General features: G+C 42.4%; 1 protein-coding gene across 4 annotated transcripts in view; it reads left to right on the top strand.

Moving 5' to 3' along the window:
* The window catches only part of erbin (erbb2 interacting protein), a 64,769-nt gene extending 49,918 nt beyond the window's left edge, over positions 1 to 14,851 (top strand). For 3 of the 4 annotated variants that reach the window (XM_023961205.1, XM_023961204.1, XM_023961203.1), the window contains exons 15-27: positions 31 to 130; positions 1,070 to 1,191; positions 4,210 to 4,371; positions 4,448 to 4,630; positions 4,702 to 4,819; positions 4,898 to 5,081; positions 5,534 to 6,920; positions 7,174 to 7,311; positions 9,498 to 9,554; positions 9,763 to 9,918; positions 11,709 to 11,801; positions 11,888 to 11,962; positions 12,637 to 14,851. In XM_023961205.1, coding sequence (XP_023816973.1) covers positions 31 to 130; positions 1,070 to 1,191; positions 4,210 to 4,371; positions 4,448 to 4,630; positions 4,702 to 4,819; positions 4,898 to 5,081; positions 5,534 to 6,920; positions 7,174 to 7,311; positions 9,498 to 9,554; positions 9,763 to 9,918; positions 11,709 to 11,801; positions 11,888 to 11,962; positions 12,637 to 12,744 — 2,883 coding nt within the window. In that variant the 3' untranslated portion in view covers positions 12,745 to 14,851. The remainder of the gene's footprint in view (positions 1 to 30; positions 131 to 1,069; positions 1,192 to 4,209; positions 4,372 to 4,447; positions 4,631 to 4,701; positions 4,820 to 4,897; positions 5,082 to 5,533; positions 6,921 to 7,173; positions 7,312 to 9,497; positions 9,555 to 9,762; positions 9,919 to 11,708; positions 11,802 to 11,887; positions 11,963 to 12,636) is intronic. The other variant, XM_023961206.1, reaches the window with a different exon arrangement.
* Positions 14,852 to 15,841: the final 990 nt, after the last annotated feature.

Here is a 15,841-nt window from a genome sequence, read left to right as displayed (position 1 = left end):
ACTCTCAGACCCTCTTTCTGTCTCCTCCAGTCCAAACCCCTCATCCCTCTGCAGAAAGACGAGGACCCGAAGACCCACAAAGTAACCCTCACCAACTACATGTTCCCGCAGCAGACCAGGACGGATGAGTGTGAGTACGCAGAGACCCGTCCTCGGACGCCCCATTTAAAGAAACAAAAACCAAAGAAAAAAAACGCAGCTTTCTCATCTTTATCACCGGCGTCCAGGTGACCTACAAGGATCCCCAGCTGCATATTTTATGAGATTTTGTCACCTGATTCTCCACGCGAAATCCTAACCCACTTCATGTTGAGCATCCATCTGTTGGTCCGCTCTGGGTTTCCATTACAGCAGAAGGTTCCCACTCACCTGTTGCATCTTGGGTTCCCCGTAATTACGGGTTCAGGAGCTTCTATGGAGGTGGCGAGTCGGCTGCTTGATTTTCCTGAAATCTAGCACTTCCTGCTGCGTTCTATTCATTTCTTTTGAATCCGTCACAGCCCAAGTGCGATTATGTTTTACAAATGCACGCAGGGGAGTCATTTGCTGTGTTTTACTGAACCAGACTTCTTTATAGAGGTTACTTCTTACACGGCGATCCGCTTTGGAGGCAAAAACCTCGCATAAAAAACGTATAAGGGGTTCTAAAGAACTTTCATACAGGAAACCACACAGATTACTACCTTAAAGTCAAAGTGAAGCTTTACATTGGATGTGCATTTCAGCTAATGTTTCTGCTTTTTCCTAGAGGTATAAAAAAGCAAGTAAGTATTAGAAAAATTTCTTCTAGAAATTGGGGTAACCGCATAAAATATATATACTAATGCAAAAGCATTTTTTATAATAATCACAGGTGTACTGCCACAAAATGCTCTTCAAAGTAAAACTTCTAGGTTAAACAACATGTTTTCTACTCTGTAAATGATCATCAAAATCTGTTTTAATTTCTAGAAACCAGCTGCATTTTAAAGGGTTCATCCTCTCCCAGCTGCTCCACAGCTTCCTCCGTCTCCTCGTGCGGCTTCAGCTCCATCTAGTGGTCTAAAGCAGGACCTGTTTTTAATTCCAGACGTCCCCAACTCTGATTCCGAGAGCTTCAATCCGGCGCTCTGGGAGGAGCAGCGAAAGCAGCGAGCTCAGGTGGCCTTCGAGTGCGACGAAGACAAGGATGAGAGAGAAGCCCCCCCGAGGGTTAGTAACACACCCGCACTTTTATTTTGAAACGCTACAACATGCGGAGAAGCTTCACCTTGCCCTTCTTTTTAGAAATAAAGTGGAATTTCTGTCATCTGCTCTGACAGAAGCTTTGCAGATTATTAATGTTTTAACAGTTTATCAACTCTTCCTTCTGATAAATCTCCAAATCAATCACTTGTTTGATTGATTTTCAGACTTTAGGCAAAGCTTTTAAAGCAAATCAAAAATATTCCCTTTAAATTTAAAAAGTTTTCCAGGATTCATAGTTTAAAAATGTAAATAAAAAAACAAAGTGCTGATTCTAGCTTATGAAACTGAAGGTTTTCAGTCTAAAAACACAAACGCAGAGGAAGTGGAAGAAATGTGGTCTGAGCTGAAAGGCTGTCACACCTCACATGCTGCAGAGCGAATGTTAAAGAGCTCTTTCAGACACTGTAGGTGGTAGAATCAGGGGAATAATGACTCGCTCCATGCTTGTTACACAGCAATTTTGACTGCAGCTGAAGCACAATTCCTCTTCCTGTAAAGACCTCTTCCTCTGTGGTCTGCAGCTCAGATCCGTTCAATCACATCCAGCAGCAATCTCTGCTTTATTTACAGATCATCACGGCAGATTAAATTACCCCAATCGTGTCTTGATCTTATCCCAAAAATGTTGTTTTTGGTGGTTTTGACATGTTCTTGTAACATTTTTCCTAGGAAGGAGGACATGTATAAAAAAACTTAAGATTTTAAACAGCATTTCTGAGCGTTTCTTGCTTCAAATCGTGATGGATCAGGATAAAAAAACAGCCGTTTTAAAAAGCTCTCAGGTGTGACGTGGCAATTGAAATGGTCGAGCCAAAGTCTCGCTGCTCCGCTCCATTCTGATCCACCCACTTGCAGATGATTTCATCCATGTATGTGTTTGTTTGATGTGTCTGAGCTGGCATCTGGCTAAAAACCCTACGGCGGGACGGCTCCAATATCTCTTGCAATTTTTCTTTCACCGCTAATGTTAGGTTGGGATTGTTAGGGGGCTGTAAGCTAGGGGGAGAGAGAGTGTGAAACAAAGGGGTGATGGGATGTCAGCAAAGCCTTAAGGCCCATACACACCGGGACGAATTTCGGGCGCGATATTCGCCGACGTTTAACGCCTCGTGACTAAACAAAGGGCACCAATGTGAGTGTGCACACCGACGCGAAAAACGCCACGCGTCAAAGCGTCACTTTTTAAAAAACGCCTCTTAGTCGTTTTTTTGGTTTGACGCGCTGCGTCAAAAACTATACGACCAATGAGAATGGCGCTTTTGCAGACGTGTCTGGAGCTTCTGAAGTTACAGTAAAACACAACTTGGGGGCGCTCAAACACAAAACTGTCTTGCTGAGCACACATACGTTACGGCGAAGAAGATAGACGCCAAGTAGCGTCTACACTGCCGCGAAGAAATAAGACGTAGAAGATGCACTCACTGACGGACATTCTAAAATATCCCTGAAAACGCTCATGATACATTTTCAGCTCTTGTACCAGTCGATAAAACTCCCCATGTTCTTCTCTTCTCGTAACTATGGGATGTACCCAAAATCGACGTCTTTTCCGGCGTCTTTCATCATTCAACAGAACAATAATTTGTTCATCGCTGGAGCTAGAGCTACTGGTGCTGGAAATATTCATGTTTTCTTTGTATTATTCTGACAAGCGCGTAAATACTTGCTCTCTTCTTCTGAGTGAAAAGCGACTTTAAGAAGCCTAAAGTTTTGCAGCTCCACCTTGTGTACAGGGAATGTCAGGGAATGAATTTGCATGTTCACTCGGCTCATCGTCAGCGAAAATCGCCTGGGTGTGAACACAAATAACGTGTTGAAAAACGCTGGCGAATAACGTGCGCCGATATTCCTCCCAGTGTGTACGGCCCTTGTCATTTTTAGCCCAAATCAAAAAACTGTTTTGTTCTCTACGACATAGTTTCTGCAGTTTCTGCTCTTGATTCACAACGGTTTGAATTAAGAAAAACAATTTAAATCTTAATTATCTTTATATATGTCCTCGTTCACCAATTCTACAAGTTGTCCCCTAAAAAGATGAGTTTGGTCTGTAATGTTCATCAAGAAACACTTCAAACAGAGAAAAACCAAATTATGAAAAATAATCCAGAATATTACATTTAGTTTTTTTCTTTTAAAGTATTTATTTGTATGATGGAGCAGAAAATAAGGATTTTGGTCAAGAACAACAGTAATGTAATGCTGGTTATCAATGACGTGGGTCAAAGGTTTGCACACACTGTTGCTGCTATTTTGGTCCATTCCTCCTCGCCGATCTTCTCAAGAGCTATGATGTTTTGGGGTCTTCTGTTGGGCAACACAGCCTGCCAACTCCCTGCAGATTCTCAATTTGATTGTGGTCAAGAGACTGACTAGAACACTCCAGAACCTTGAAATTATTTTTACGTAGTTACTCTTTTGTTGCCAAGGCAATTTGTTTGGGATTATCGTGGAATATCCAAGCATGTTTCGTTATTAATGTTCCCACTGATGGAAGGAGGCATTTGCCCAAAATCTCACCACACATGGCTCTGTTCATCCTTTACTTCTTATCCTGGTCTCTTTAGAGAAAATGAGCACCAAATCATGGTGCTTCCACCACCATGCTTCACATCATCAAATCCTTCTCTGGATCATCCAGATGGTTTCTGGAGAACTCTAGGCGGTCCTGAACATGTGCTGGCTTAAGCAGGGGGAACTTTGAAGAACTGCAGGATTTAAATCCATGTTGATGATACTATAGTAATCTTTGTTACTGTGATCCCAGATCTCTTCAGGACATTGAACAGTTCATTTAATGGATCCATTCAACACTAAAAGTATCTTTAAGCTCCTTAATAGATCTGCTGTTTACGAACGGAGCTTCTGCTGAACCGAACTTCTCAGAAAGTAAAACACGATGCAGCTTGTTAAAGGGGTTCAAACCAAAAACATGTTTGCATCCTCGTCTCTAACTCAGTTTTGCGTGTGTTTGTGCACATTCAGGAGGGAAACCTGAAACGATATCCGACGCCATACCCAGACGAGCTGAAGAACATGGTAAAGACAGCACAGTCGGTGGCTCACAGGCTGAGTGAGTCCAGTGACGACTCGGGGAAGGCACCAGCCGAGCGGAACCACATCGGAGTGCAGGATGTCGGCGTGAAGGTCAGCTTCATCTTCATTTCAGGAGAAAAGGATCACTAGTATTCCCTATATTAACATGGCATGTTATCTGCAACAGGTCATTGAGGCCCCCTGTCCCAATGGCGTAGCATCAGACACCGAACCCCCGGTTTCGACCAGCACCGAAGCGCAGAATCCTTCTGCAGAGGACTCAAAAGACATTTCTGAATCTGTTAGTTCACAGAAAGCTCAGATGAAGTCTTCAGAGGCCTCCACGATGAACCACGAGGACACTCTGGAGGTACTTTGACTTTGATCGCCTTCATGTTTCCTCAACAAGAAACGCAGTAAATGAAGGATTCTGATTTTCAGTATCCCGAGGAGCTAACGGATGAAGAGGTGGACATGAGAATCGCAGAGATGAGGCCGCCTCTCATTGAGATTTCCATCAACCAGCCTAAAGTGGTGACTTTAAGTAAAGACAAAAAAGGTAACCATGGGATTGGAGTAATTACTGGAGGTTTAACTATGAAGCGTAGCGCCTTACTGTCGCCTTTGCATCCGTCAGATGATGGGAAAGATGCCGACTCCTTGCTGGATGACACTGTTGCCAACAGCAACCAGAACAACAGCAACTGTTCATCCCCGTCCCGTATGTCCGACTCCGTCTCTCTGACCACGGACAGCAGTCAGGACAACTCTCTGTGCACGCCTGAGAGGGAGGCCAGGATGCCATTCCTGCCTAGAAGCCGGTCAGTACTATTTTACCACACCTTTAGGTCTGTGATCAGTAGAAGTTCCTGTTCTTAACTTATCGGAGACTCAACAGAATAGGACATTTCCAATCGTTCTTTGATCTGGAGACTGGAGAGAAGAAATTTACCGCAGAACCAAAAATCTGATGGAACAGAGATGGACAGAAAGAAAAACACTGGACCATCTGTCATTAGACTAAATAGAGAAGCACGTTTGTAGATGTAACAATGACGAAAGCTTGAACACCAGGGCCAAATCTCCAGTGTTGACATTCTTTTGACTGCCGTAACTTGCGAAAAAATGCTAAAATTTATGTTTGGTGTCGCCGGCGACACCTCCAGTGTTAAAGGGTTACGGAGACCAACCCTCAGATGTGAACGGGTGACTCTGCAAAAGTCTGTTTCATGATTCTGATTTCCTCCTTTCGCCTCTGACATTCTTGCTTAAGGGAAGAAGATGAGAACATGAACCCGCCCAGGGACACCACCCCTCTCCTCCACAATGGCAACGGCTCGGAGACGTCCCTCCCCTCCCTCCTGAGGACCCAGCCGCCGCTGCCGGACTACGATCTGTGCATGGAGAACAGGCTGGCGTACAGCAAGTGGGACCAGATCAACATGAACGTGACCAAGCTGCCGAGCTACGACGCGTACCATCTGGAAGGGCCGGACAAGGCCAAGAACGGCCCGATACCCCAGGGGGACCTGAACGGCCAGCAGTACGCGGATCACATCCAGAATGGGAATCAGAACGGAAGTGAGGGCGTGGGGGGGCAGAGGGCGGAGACCTCCTCAGTACATGCCGCCACCTCGGCCGCGGGCAGCGAGCTGTCTCTGTCCCGCAGCACGGAGGAGCTGTCTCCAGAGAAAAGGTCCTACCTGCCGCAGGTGATGAAGTCGCACAGCATCAGCAACATAGAAGCAGGAGGCATGAAGCTGTACTCCTTGGATGGAGATGAAGATGGAGCTGTGATGGGCAGAATGGTGGGGGTGGGCCCAGGAGCGGGGGCTCAGGCCCAGAGCATCGTGAGGAGCAAATCAGCCAGCCAGCTACTCAACGACCAGCCTCTCCACGTCTACAACAGCTCCTCCACGTCCTCCTCAGACCTGCTGTCCTCCTCCATGCCTCCTGCCACCAGCGGCAGGTATCCCGCTTCCTCCAGCGTCGGAGCTCCGCCCCCTCAGTACAACATCCAGTACACAAGCAGTGCCATGCCAAAGGAGAACATGTGGGCTCAGAGGTCACCGGCTCCTCCGGAGCAACAGGGCTACTTCTCCCATCCACCACACTCGCTCGCCAACACCAACTTCTCAAACCGAAACCAGGCGCCCCAGTACCCCCTGCAGCTGCAGCAGCAGAAGGGGCCCCCAATGGCCCCCAAAGGCGACTGGACCAAGGAAAGACTTTATCCTGCTGGCGGCCAGGTGAGGAGCAGCACTCTGCAGAGGCAAAGCAGCGGCGCCTCCGCCGCCTCCATCGGCGAGATGAGGCGCATGCAGCCGGCCGAGGGGGAGTACATGACGTACAGGGACATTCACGCGCCCCCCAGAGGCCCCCTGGCCATGGCGGCACAGAGGCCCTTCTCAGCCCGCACCTACAGCATCGACGGTCATGGAGCGTCCAGGCCCGTCAGCGCCAGGCCACTCCCACACGAGCTCTCAGAGCGGACCATGTCTGTGAGCGATTTCAACTACCAGCAAATCAGCCCCAGCAAGCGGCCCAACGCCAGGGTCAAGTCCGAGCACTCGCTGCTGGACGGGCCGGGCCCGGGAAGAGTCCCCGCAGACTGGAGAGACCAGGTGATGCGGCACATCGAGGCCAAGAAGATCGAAAAGGTAAAGCGGGATCAAACTTTCTGTGAGCAAATCACTTCAGTCTGTACCTAACGGAAACAGTTGAAAGATGAGTTTTTAGAGTTCAGCTCCAGACTAACAGTTAAAACAGTTTCAGCTCCAAAGTTTCTGTGCAAAAAAAAAAAAACAAGACTAACCACAACTAACGGCATGTTTGTGTGTTTTCTGTTTGTGTGACTCGTTTGGTTGGATTGCATGGTCACCTCTCCTGCTGCCGGTTGTTGCGTGTGGTCAGAATGCTCTGTCTCGCTCCTATCATTTCAATAACTTCCCACTGAGCTGGTCTCAGGACGGAAACTATAGGGACATGCATGCCAGCCAAGGCTCCCTGGTGTTTAGTGGCAGGGATGGACAGCCCTACCTGAGCTTCTGTGTGAGTACCGAGAGCCTCTGCGGTTCCTTCTGGAGCTCCAAACAACCCAGGAACCTCCTCTTCCTCTTTGTTTCACTTCCTTCAAGGAAACGCATGTTTCCCTTTTGTCCCGTTCCCCCATCAGATCAACAGAAGCCATCTTTCACTTCTCTTCATTTGACCTTTCAAATCAAATCTCCTAAGTCAAAATAAATGTTTTTAGCACTGCAAATCATTTCTGTTTTTAACCTTTACTTAAATATTAACTAAAACAAGGTTTACAGCAAGAGATGGTGCTTTTATTTTGAAATGTTCTCCATGAAAATTTTGAAACTATTAAACTTTATTGCCTTCGATGGAAAACATTTCCTTCTTTTTTTGGTGTAAAAGTAAAAGGAAAAAAAACACCTTTTTTCACTTTTTTGTTTTAAAAATTGACCAAACACTTTCAAGAGTTGCTGCAACTAAAAAGTGTGAGGATGCTCAGACAATATATCTGTTTTCCAAAACCTAATTAATCTACTCTAATAGACTGACTATGGGTATTTTTTGCACTAAATTAAAAAAAATGAATAGTAAATTCCAAGTTAAGTTGCTTTAAAGGGCTTGTTCTTAAAATGCATCGGTCATTTGGTTAATTTTCTTTTTCAACGTTATTTTATGCAGTGTCCTTTAGTAAATACGTCAGATTTACCGATTTCCCTCAACATAAATCCACAGCTGTTACATATTTGTAGCTTGTTCTTTTTGTACTCGAACATTAATTCCCCACTTCTATTCCCCTTTGATCAGTTTTTAAAGCCTTCCCAGTGATCTTAAACTCTGATGATTCCGTTTTAGCTGAAATCAAAAAGCCTGTGGCGGTTTTTTAGGACGTAGTTTCTGCAGAGCGGCAGTAGTTCATTAGAAATTTGCCTCAGATTTGTGGGCAGGACCGTCAGTGTGGAGCAACCCCTCCCCCCTTCCCCTCGCCGTTGCTGAGAGCTGGAAGCAGAAAGCTTATTTTCTACGTCACAAATAGACTATTGTGTTTTTTATAGTCTGCTGATGATTCACAACGATTTGAATAAAGGAATACCTGGAAATGCAATTTTTGGCTGCATTTTTTACATATTTTTATTTATGTTCTCCGTCATCAGAAAAACAAAAACAAGTTAAGAACTACAGTTTTCCTCGGAGGGAATCTTTAAACATTTGTTCAAAAGTTGTTTAGAGTTTAAAAGTAGAAAAGGGACTTTTACCAATTTTTATTGTTGTTGTTTTTAGGTTGCATGAAAGCTGCTCCAACTGTTTAAGTTTGAAAAACAGAAATGTTCCTTGAGAATCCTCAATTTAGAAACTTCCTTTTTTAGTTTACATAGAATTAGCAAACCAAATATGGGTGTTATTTGCATGAATATATTTAAAAAGAAAACTGATGTTTAAGCTGCTTCAAAGGTTCTTATAATGAAGACTAATTTGGTTTACTTTATTTTTCCACAATCTTTTAGTTAGAGTTGCTGATTTTTCCCCAAATAAATCAAAGTGACAGGAATATCTAACATATTAGACATTTGTTGCTTTAACCAGACTTGTATATTAAAGGTTTTCATCGTAATTCCGTTTGTTTTTTTGTCGTCAAATATTCAACATTTCCTTTCCTCTAACTGCAGTAGAATCTAATTTGCTAATTAACAAATAATGTTATAACCTCTGACATTATGTAGTAACAATTATAAGACACAAAAAAATCTCTCACTTTATTAGTGCATTATAATCATACCAATTGGTCACATTGCTCATTTGGGACACTTTAACGATGCTAGGCTCCGCCCCATTTGGCTTTAGAGTTTCCATAAATTCATGGAAGATGCTGCAGAACAAAAAAAAAAAAAATATCCTGCAGAACCGTTGGAAACTATTTAATGATCATCGGATTTCCCATACCATTATAGTCCCACCACATGAATGCAGTTAACTGACATGGACGCTGTCGCCTAATTTTTTTTGTTTTTTTGTCATTTGATTGGCTGATTGGATGTTTATGTCAAAGTGTACCTAAATGAAGTGACCAATGAGATTGCAGAATCCACAAAAATGGGCCTTTTCCTTCAGCTGTCATCTACTGCACCCCCACTTTGCTACTGAACGACACTTTAAAAGATTATATTTGACTCCAAAAATAGTTTTTTCTGATGATACGTGTATATTTCTCTTTTTTTTTATAGGATGATGGTTTTCCTCTCCAGGGTGGGCAAAGCTACACCATGGACCCACACAGAAAAGTAAGAATAAAAAGCTGATTTTTGGAAGTTGAATGCCCCCCAATCCACACAGTGATGGGATTATAACAATAACGCTAATTTACACTCATAACAAATAAACAAGAAGGTTGAATAAGGCATTAGATCATAATAAAATCACATCAGTCGAAGGTTAAAAATCAATATAATCCCTGATTACAATGAAGAATCGTGTGCTTTTCTGTCCCAGGTGCCTTTGATGAACGGCCAGATGGGCCCGTCGGTTCGAGCTCCAACCTCCATGGGCCGCCACCCGTCCAGAGAGCAGCTCATCGACTACCTGATGCTGAAAGTCTCTCAACCCCAGGCGCCTCCCCGTTACCCCCACGACACGCGGCAGCAGGAGGTGAAGAACGCTCCCGTGTTCCTCTGTACCCGTCCCGACGTCGACGCCAGAGATCAACCCGTGTGCTTATTTCCGGGCCGATCCGCTGATATTCATTTGCAGCAACATATTGCCATCAAACTTTAGAATAATGCAAACGCCAGCAATAACTCATTTTCTGCATCACCACTAACAAAAATCAACTGTTTATGCTGATAAATGTAACTAAAACGTCCCCGATGTTTTGCTGTGTAAATAAGTAGGAAGAGCAAAGCAGACTGGAGATATTGTGACTTGCATAAACAAAAAGGATCACGTGTGTGACGCAAACACAATGTGGCTTTGAAGCCTTTGATTGCTGCTCATGTTACAGTTTTCATCAGCAGGTCAGGTTAGTGCTCGGCCTGTTTGTAACTCTTAGTTCTTAAAAAATTAGCAAGAAAAACACCCCCCCCCCCCTATTTATTTATTTTTATTGAGTTTTTAACATATTTTCGAAATGGACAACACTAACAGATTACAAGAACAATTTGTGGAAAGAAAAAATTAGAATAATGTAGAAGAAGAAATAAAAATGAAAAAAAGACAATTCATCTGTTTTTTGCGAACTCATTAATAAAGGTGGACCAAACATTGAAAAATTTCCCTAATTTTTTCTAAATTTAGAGAAAACAAAATGATCCACTGGATGTGTGTGTGTGTGTGGGGGGGGGGGCTGTTTTTGCTTCCAATTTAAAAGTATGATTCTGCGTGCTCCCCCTATTTTTTTTTATTATGGAATACCAGACACTTGCACTTTTTACTTATCAACAACTAAAACGTTTTTAAAAGCCATTTAAATGATAGGTCTACATTTTGATGCTCAAAAGGTTGTGTGAAAAGGTCCAAGAGGCACAGAAAGCCGCGCTCATGTTGTTTGTTTGTGTTGAGAAGACGAACCAACTGTCCAAACTTTGAAGTGAGAAATGAGCACGGATGCCCGAGTTTGGGTTCGCGAGCAGCAGGTTGGAGAACGGTTCATCTGAGGCCAAACCCCATAGGAGGGTTCTGGTCAGGCCACTTTAGAAAGGCCTCAAGTTGACTAGAACAAGATGGAGCAGTTGTCTCCCAGCTGCAGGGTTGCTGGTTCCATTCCTGGGTGAAATACTTCAATGCCTTGAGTGTGAAAGCCTATTTGCATAAACTCACATGGAGGTGAGGAGCGCCTGGAAGCATTCTTTTCAGGTTTGGAAATTTATAGCATCCCAAAAATGATTTCCTCACATTTTCACAAAAGCAAAAGGTGCTGCATTTTTCTAATGCCACAGTTTATTGTCTGAAACTGTCAAAGAAAGAAGCTAAAACAATTTGTCCTAATAGGATTCCAAAGCCTTGTGGGTAAAGAAGTTCACAAGTCCTTTAGGATATACATATATAATATGTGTTTATGTATATATATATATGTATATATATATATATATATATTATGTGTGTATATGTATACATGCAAGTATGTATATTTAAGGTATTTTGTTGCATAAAATTGAGCAACAGTTATTGTTTTATTAGCTTCCTGTTATTTGTTAACCTTTTACTTTGAAACTTTTCTCCATTTCCTCTGAGGCTTTTTATCATTTCTTAAGCCTCTCCGTTGCCTTTTAGAATGAACCTTCAGTGTGGGAACTTCTTCAGACTTTTTTAATATATATATATATATATATATATATATTTCTGTAATTGTTGCCGGCATGCGCCGTGTCCTCTCGCTTTCTCCTGACGTGGGAAAGTTGCTGAAACGATGGCTGCTAAAAGCTGTGTGGGTGTCGTTTCAGATCCGTGTGAAAGTGGAGAAGAATCCAGAGCTGGGTTTCAGTATTTCAGGTGGAGTAGGAGGCCGGGGAAACCCCTTTCGTCCTGATGATAATGTAAACTCTCGCCTTAGATTCTACTTTGTTTTTGTTTGTTTTAAGATAAGAACGTCAATGGAAATCTCTGTTCTGTTTCATTGCAGGGCATTTTTGTGACAAGGGTTCAACCTGAGGGCCCAGCTTCAAAAGTCCTTCAGCCTGGAGACAAAATCCTTCAGGTATCCTGCCTTGCGGTTTCACCAGTGACTGTATATGAGAACTGGAGTGAGCGAGTGTGACATCACCCATAGAAAATGGTTTACTTCTGGTTCCAACCAAATCACCTAAATTCAGTCGCCTTTGTTTTTGTTTTGTTTTCGTGATGCGGTCGTCGCCACTTTGGAGCCAGACGGCTTCAGTAAGCAGCATTGGCGGTCTGAGTTTCTATGGCAACCACTCTTGCTATATCAGGAGGGAGCTTTTTGGAAGTCCTCACCTCTACCACTTGAAAGCGGGCTACACATATGTGTTAAAAGATTTTCAACGTTGGATGTGGGGGGCCAACAGGCTCCACCTACTTTGATTGTGGCATCTGATTGGCCACCTCATAACATAAATAAGCTGTGCTACAGAAAATAGAACATGAAATAATATGAGGATCATCAAGAACATGTTTAAAAAAAGCTATCAGAGCAAGAATGGTTACTAATAGAATTTATTTCTCTATAAAGGTCAATGGGATTTTAGCTTCTTAAAGCCAGTGGGTACTTCCTGTTTGGGAGGGAGGGGTCACTCAGTCCAGTTCTCATATACAGTCAGTGGTTAATATTGGGTACAGAGTGGGTAACGACAGTTTACACCAACGTTTTGTCCGCTTTTTAACGAGAAATAAACCCGTTTCCTTGTCTTGCAGGCTAACGGATACAGCTTTGTGAATATCGATCACGGGATCGCCGTTTCCCTCCTGAAAACATTTCCAACCACTGTGGATTTATTGATCGTACGGGAAGTGCAAGCATAGACTTGAGCGGATCGTGGGTGGATGGGGGCGGGGGGTCGACATTCGCATTTTTTGTACACACAAAAGACTCGTCCGGCACCTTTTGGGACTATTCAAAGTGGAGACGCGCAGACGTCTCTGTGGAACCGATCTAACGGGAGAAACCACTGCGTGAAGTGGATCTAAGCGCGAACGCAGCAAACACCTGCGAGCACGAGTCCTCAGAAGGCCGTCACTGTGGTGTATATAAATATATATACATATATATTTTTTATACAAAGAAGCTGAAGATATGACATGCTCTGATGCAAAGACTCAACTGTGGTCTCTGTACAGATCATACTTTTTATCCAAAACCACATTTTTATTTTTATTTTTGACATCAGATGGATTTGATGCTGACCACTAGGGGGCAGAGCTCCCTTGATTCTCCTCCAGTTTGCCTTTTTTTTTTTCTTCAGTTTTGAGGAGTGGAAACAAGTTTCTGGTTTGTCCGGCAGCCTCTTCTGGAGGACTGTGTCACGTCATCGGTGTGGAGGAGACGAATGTAGATCATGGAGGCGTTTTGGTTCTGTGGAAATCCTGCGGCGCGCCTGAGCCTCGCTTCAGCTCCAAGAACACACCTGGACGTCAAACCCGTCCGATGTAGCAGAGGGTTGGGGAAGCTTTTACCATCCCTCCCAGCAAAACAAGTTTTTTCCACACACAAAAAAAAAAGAAATTGGTAAAGCTGTGAAAGTGAAGGTAAGAGGTTGATTGGTTAGGAAAGACATCTGAGGGATATATTTTCCGTAAGTGACTGGCAGTTTTTCTTTTTTTTTGCATGGGAAGAGACCACAGGTTGCCTTTTTTAATTTTTCGTCTCGAAAAAGTGTGATCACGCCTCACTTCTTGAGCAGCTTTTTTGTTTTCCTGTCGCCGCACAGAACCGTTGGGAGACGCAAAGTGCCATAGACCTCGAACTGTTCTAACCGGGGAGGACGCTTGACCCCCTACGACCCGAGCAATACTCGCATTTCCACAGTACGTCAGCAGCAGAGAGCAATACTTAAAAAAAACCTTTATTTTAATTCACACATGATTTTTAAACAAACCCTGATAATTTTACATGAATTTATACTGTGAAATTACTCCTTTTTTTTGGTAACGAAATGGCACATGATCATGTAAAGTAGTGCTTTAAAGGTAAATCTAAACATGTCGACACGTTCACCGATTGTTGTCGAGTGCCGGATGTGTTGTGTAACTTTGGGATGAAATGCAAACGCTGAGCTGCTTTTGGATTGGCTGAGACAAACCAGCAGGATCGGCTTCGACTGGCCGGGCTTTGATTGGGTGGGGCTCGTTTCCGATCCTCTTGTTTTTTTTCGTAGCTAGTTCAAAATCCAGCAGCGCATCTTGCTCCCGTTGTTCAATATAAACGGAGCAGACTTAATCCAAAGCAGATTATGTCTTCTGCTTTTTTTTAAGCCACTGTCAAATCGAACTAAAAACACTGTGGAGATTCTTTTTAACATTTTGTTTTTAGAGTTGTGGAAAGGGAGCTGGTTTAAATGAAGTGTGGCGAATGACAAATATCCAGAGCAAATGACAGGATGTGCATTTTTACACTGAAGAAACGTTATTTTTCATGTCATGTTCCGATTAGTTTTAACTTTTTAAGACTAGGGAGATTCATTTCTGGGTTTACAGTCACTTTATATTCATGACAGTTAAAAAACAAACAAAAAACTGTCTGATTATTTTAGACAATTACGGGAGATAAAATATTCTGTTAAATGTTCCACATTGGTTTGCTTCTTAAGCCCCCACTTTGTATTTATTTAGCAGACGTATGTGGGTATTAGACCTTACTAATCAAATTGTAAATACTCTTTTTTTTTTTTTTTTTTTTAATGAAAAAAATGAAGTGTCAAATATGGCATTAGTGACTTGCGATTGTAAAAGCAGCAATAAATTGCAAAGCAGGGGCGCCAAATTCAATGTAAAGCTAGAGTTTTTAAGGTTTCTGCGGAAACGGTCACAATGAAATGATTGGTTCAAGTTTACCCAACATTCCAGATTTTGTACAGAAGTATCCGTTTCAAAAATAACCTGTGGGAAATAAACTAATTCTGTTTAACAGTGATTCTTGTCTGTTGTTTCCTTTATTGGGTTTATCTTTTATGAATAAAATGGGATTTTGCAAACAATGTTGCTGCAATTTATTTGGTTGAATGCTGTACATCTATAATGCTATACGGCATTCAACCCATTGTTTTCCTGTTGCTCTTTTTTTATTTCTTTATTAAAGTATCTTCCACCATTTTTTTGGCGCTTCACTCCTACAATTTTTCAGCTATTTTTTAACCATTCAACTATTAAAATGTTCAGCCCTTTCAGCTTCAGCGTTACACGTGGACACACACACACAAGGTTGCCAGTTTGAAACCCGGTGCAGGCCTTTTTCACAAACATATTTTTTTTGTTATTGTGATTTTTTCACTTTATTTATGGTCAACTTTGATCATTTCTTTATTTTTTATTTATTTTTTTGCTAATTATTATCCTTTTTCATTTTCATTCAGCAGTATAGCATTCAACCCTGCATTTTCTTCTGGAAGTGCAGCTCCTAGTCTGGACTTGTAGTTCCATCAGTCAGAAGAAGCAAAAACACAATACAATTAAAGATGCAGTCCCGGGTTATGATAAAAAGCAAAAAACTACAATCAGATGCACATTTAAATTAGCTGTAAGGACAGATTAAGAAAGGCGACTTTTCCAGTATTTCCACATGTTAGAATGAAAGCGCAGAGCACTAAAAACAATATATTACTTACATTTTTTCTCATAGGTGCAAAACTAATGTAAAGTTTTGAATATTTATTCAAGCAATTTTCACTTTTCATTCACGAAAAGGTTATTTTTAAAGCTGTATGAATATTTGTAATTATGCATCGTGTAGTTCAGAAGAAACGTGCATTTTATTTTACAGATCTTAAATATGTGTTGGACAATTCTAGAAGAGGAAAAAACAATACAAAATTGAACAATGTCTAAGCAGGCAAGAAGAAAAAAGCGTCCTTGTGAAGGACTTGGGCCATTAAACTATCAGAGTTACAGTAGTTAAGTGTAATCT

The sequence above is a fragment of the Oryzias latipes genome, chromosome 12, assembly GCF_002234675.1.
Source record: "Oryzias latipes chromosome 12, ASM223467v1".
Lineage (NCBI taxonomy): Eukaryota > Metazoa > Chordata > Actinopteri > Beloniformes > Adrianichthyidae > Oryzias > Oryzias latipes.
This window is presented reverse-complemented; position numbering and strand designations above follow the sequence as displayed.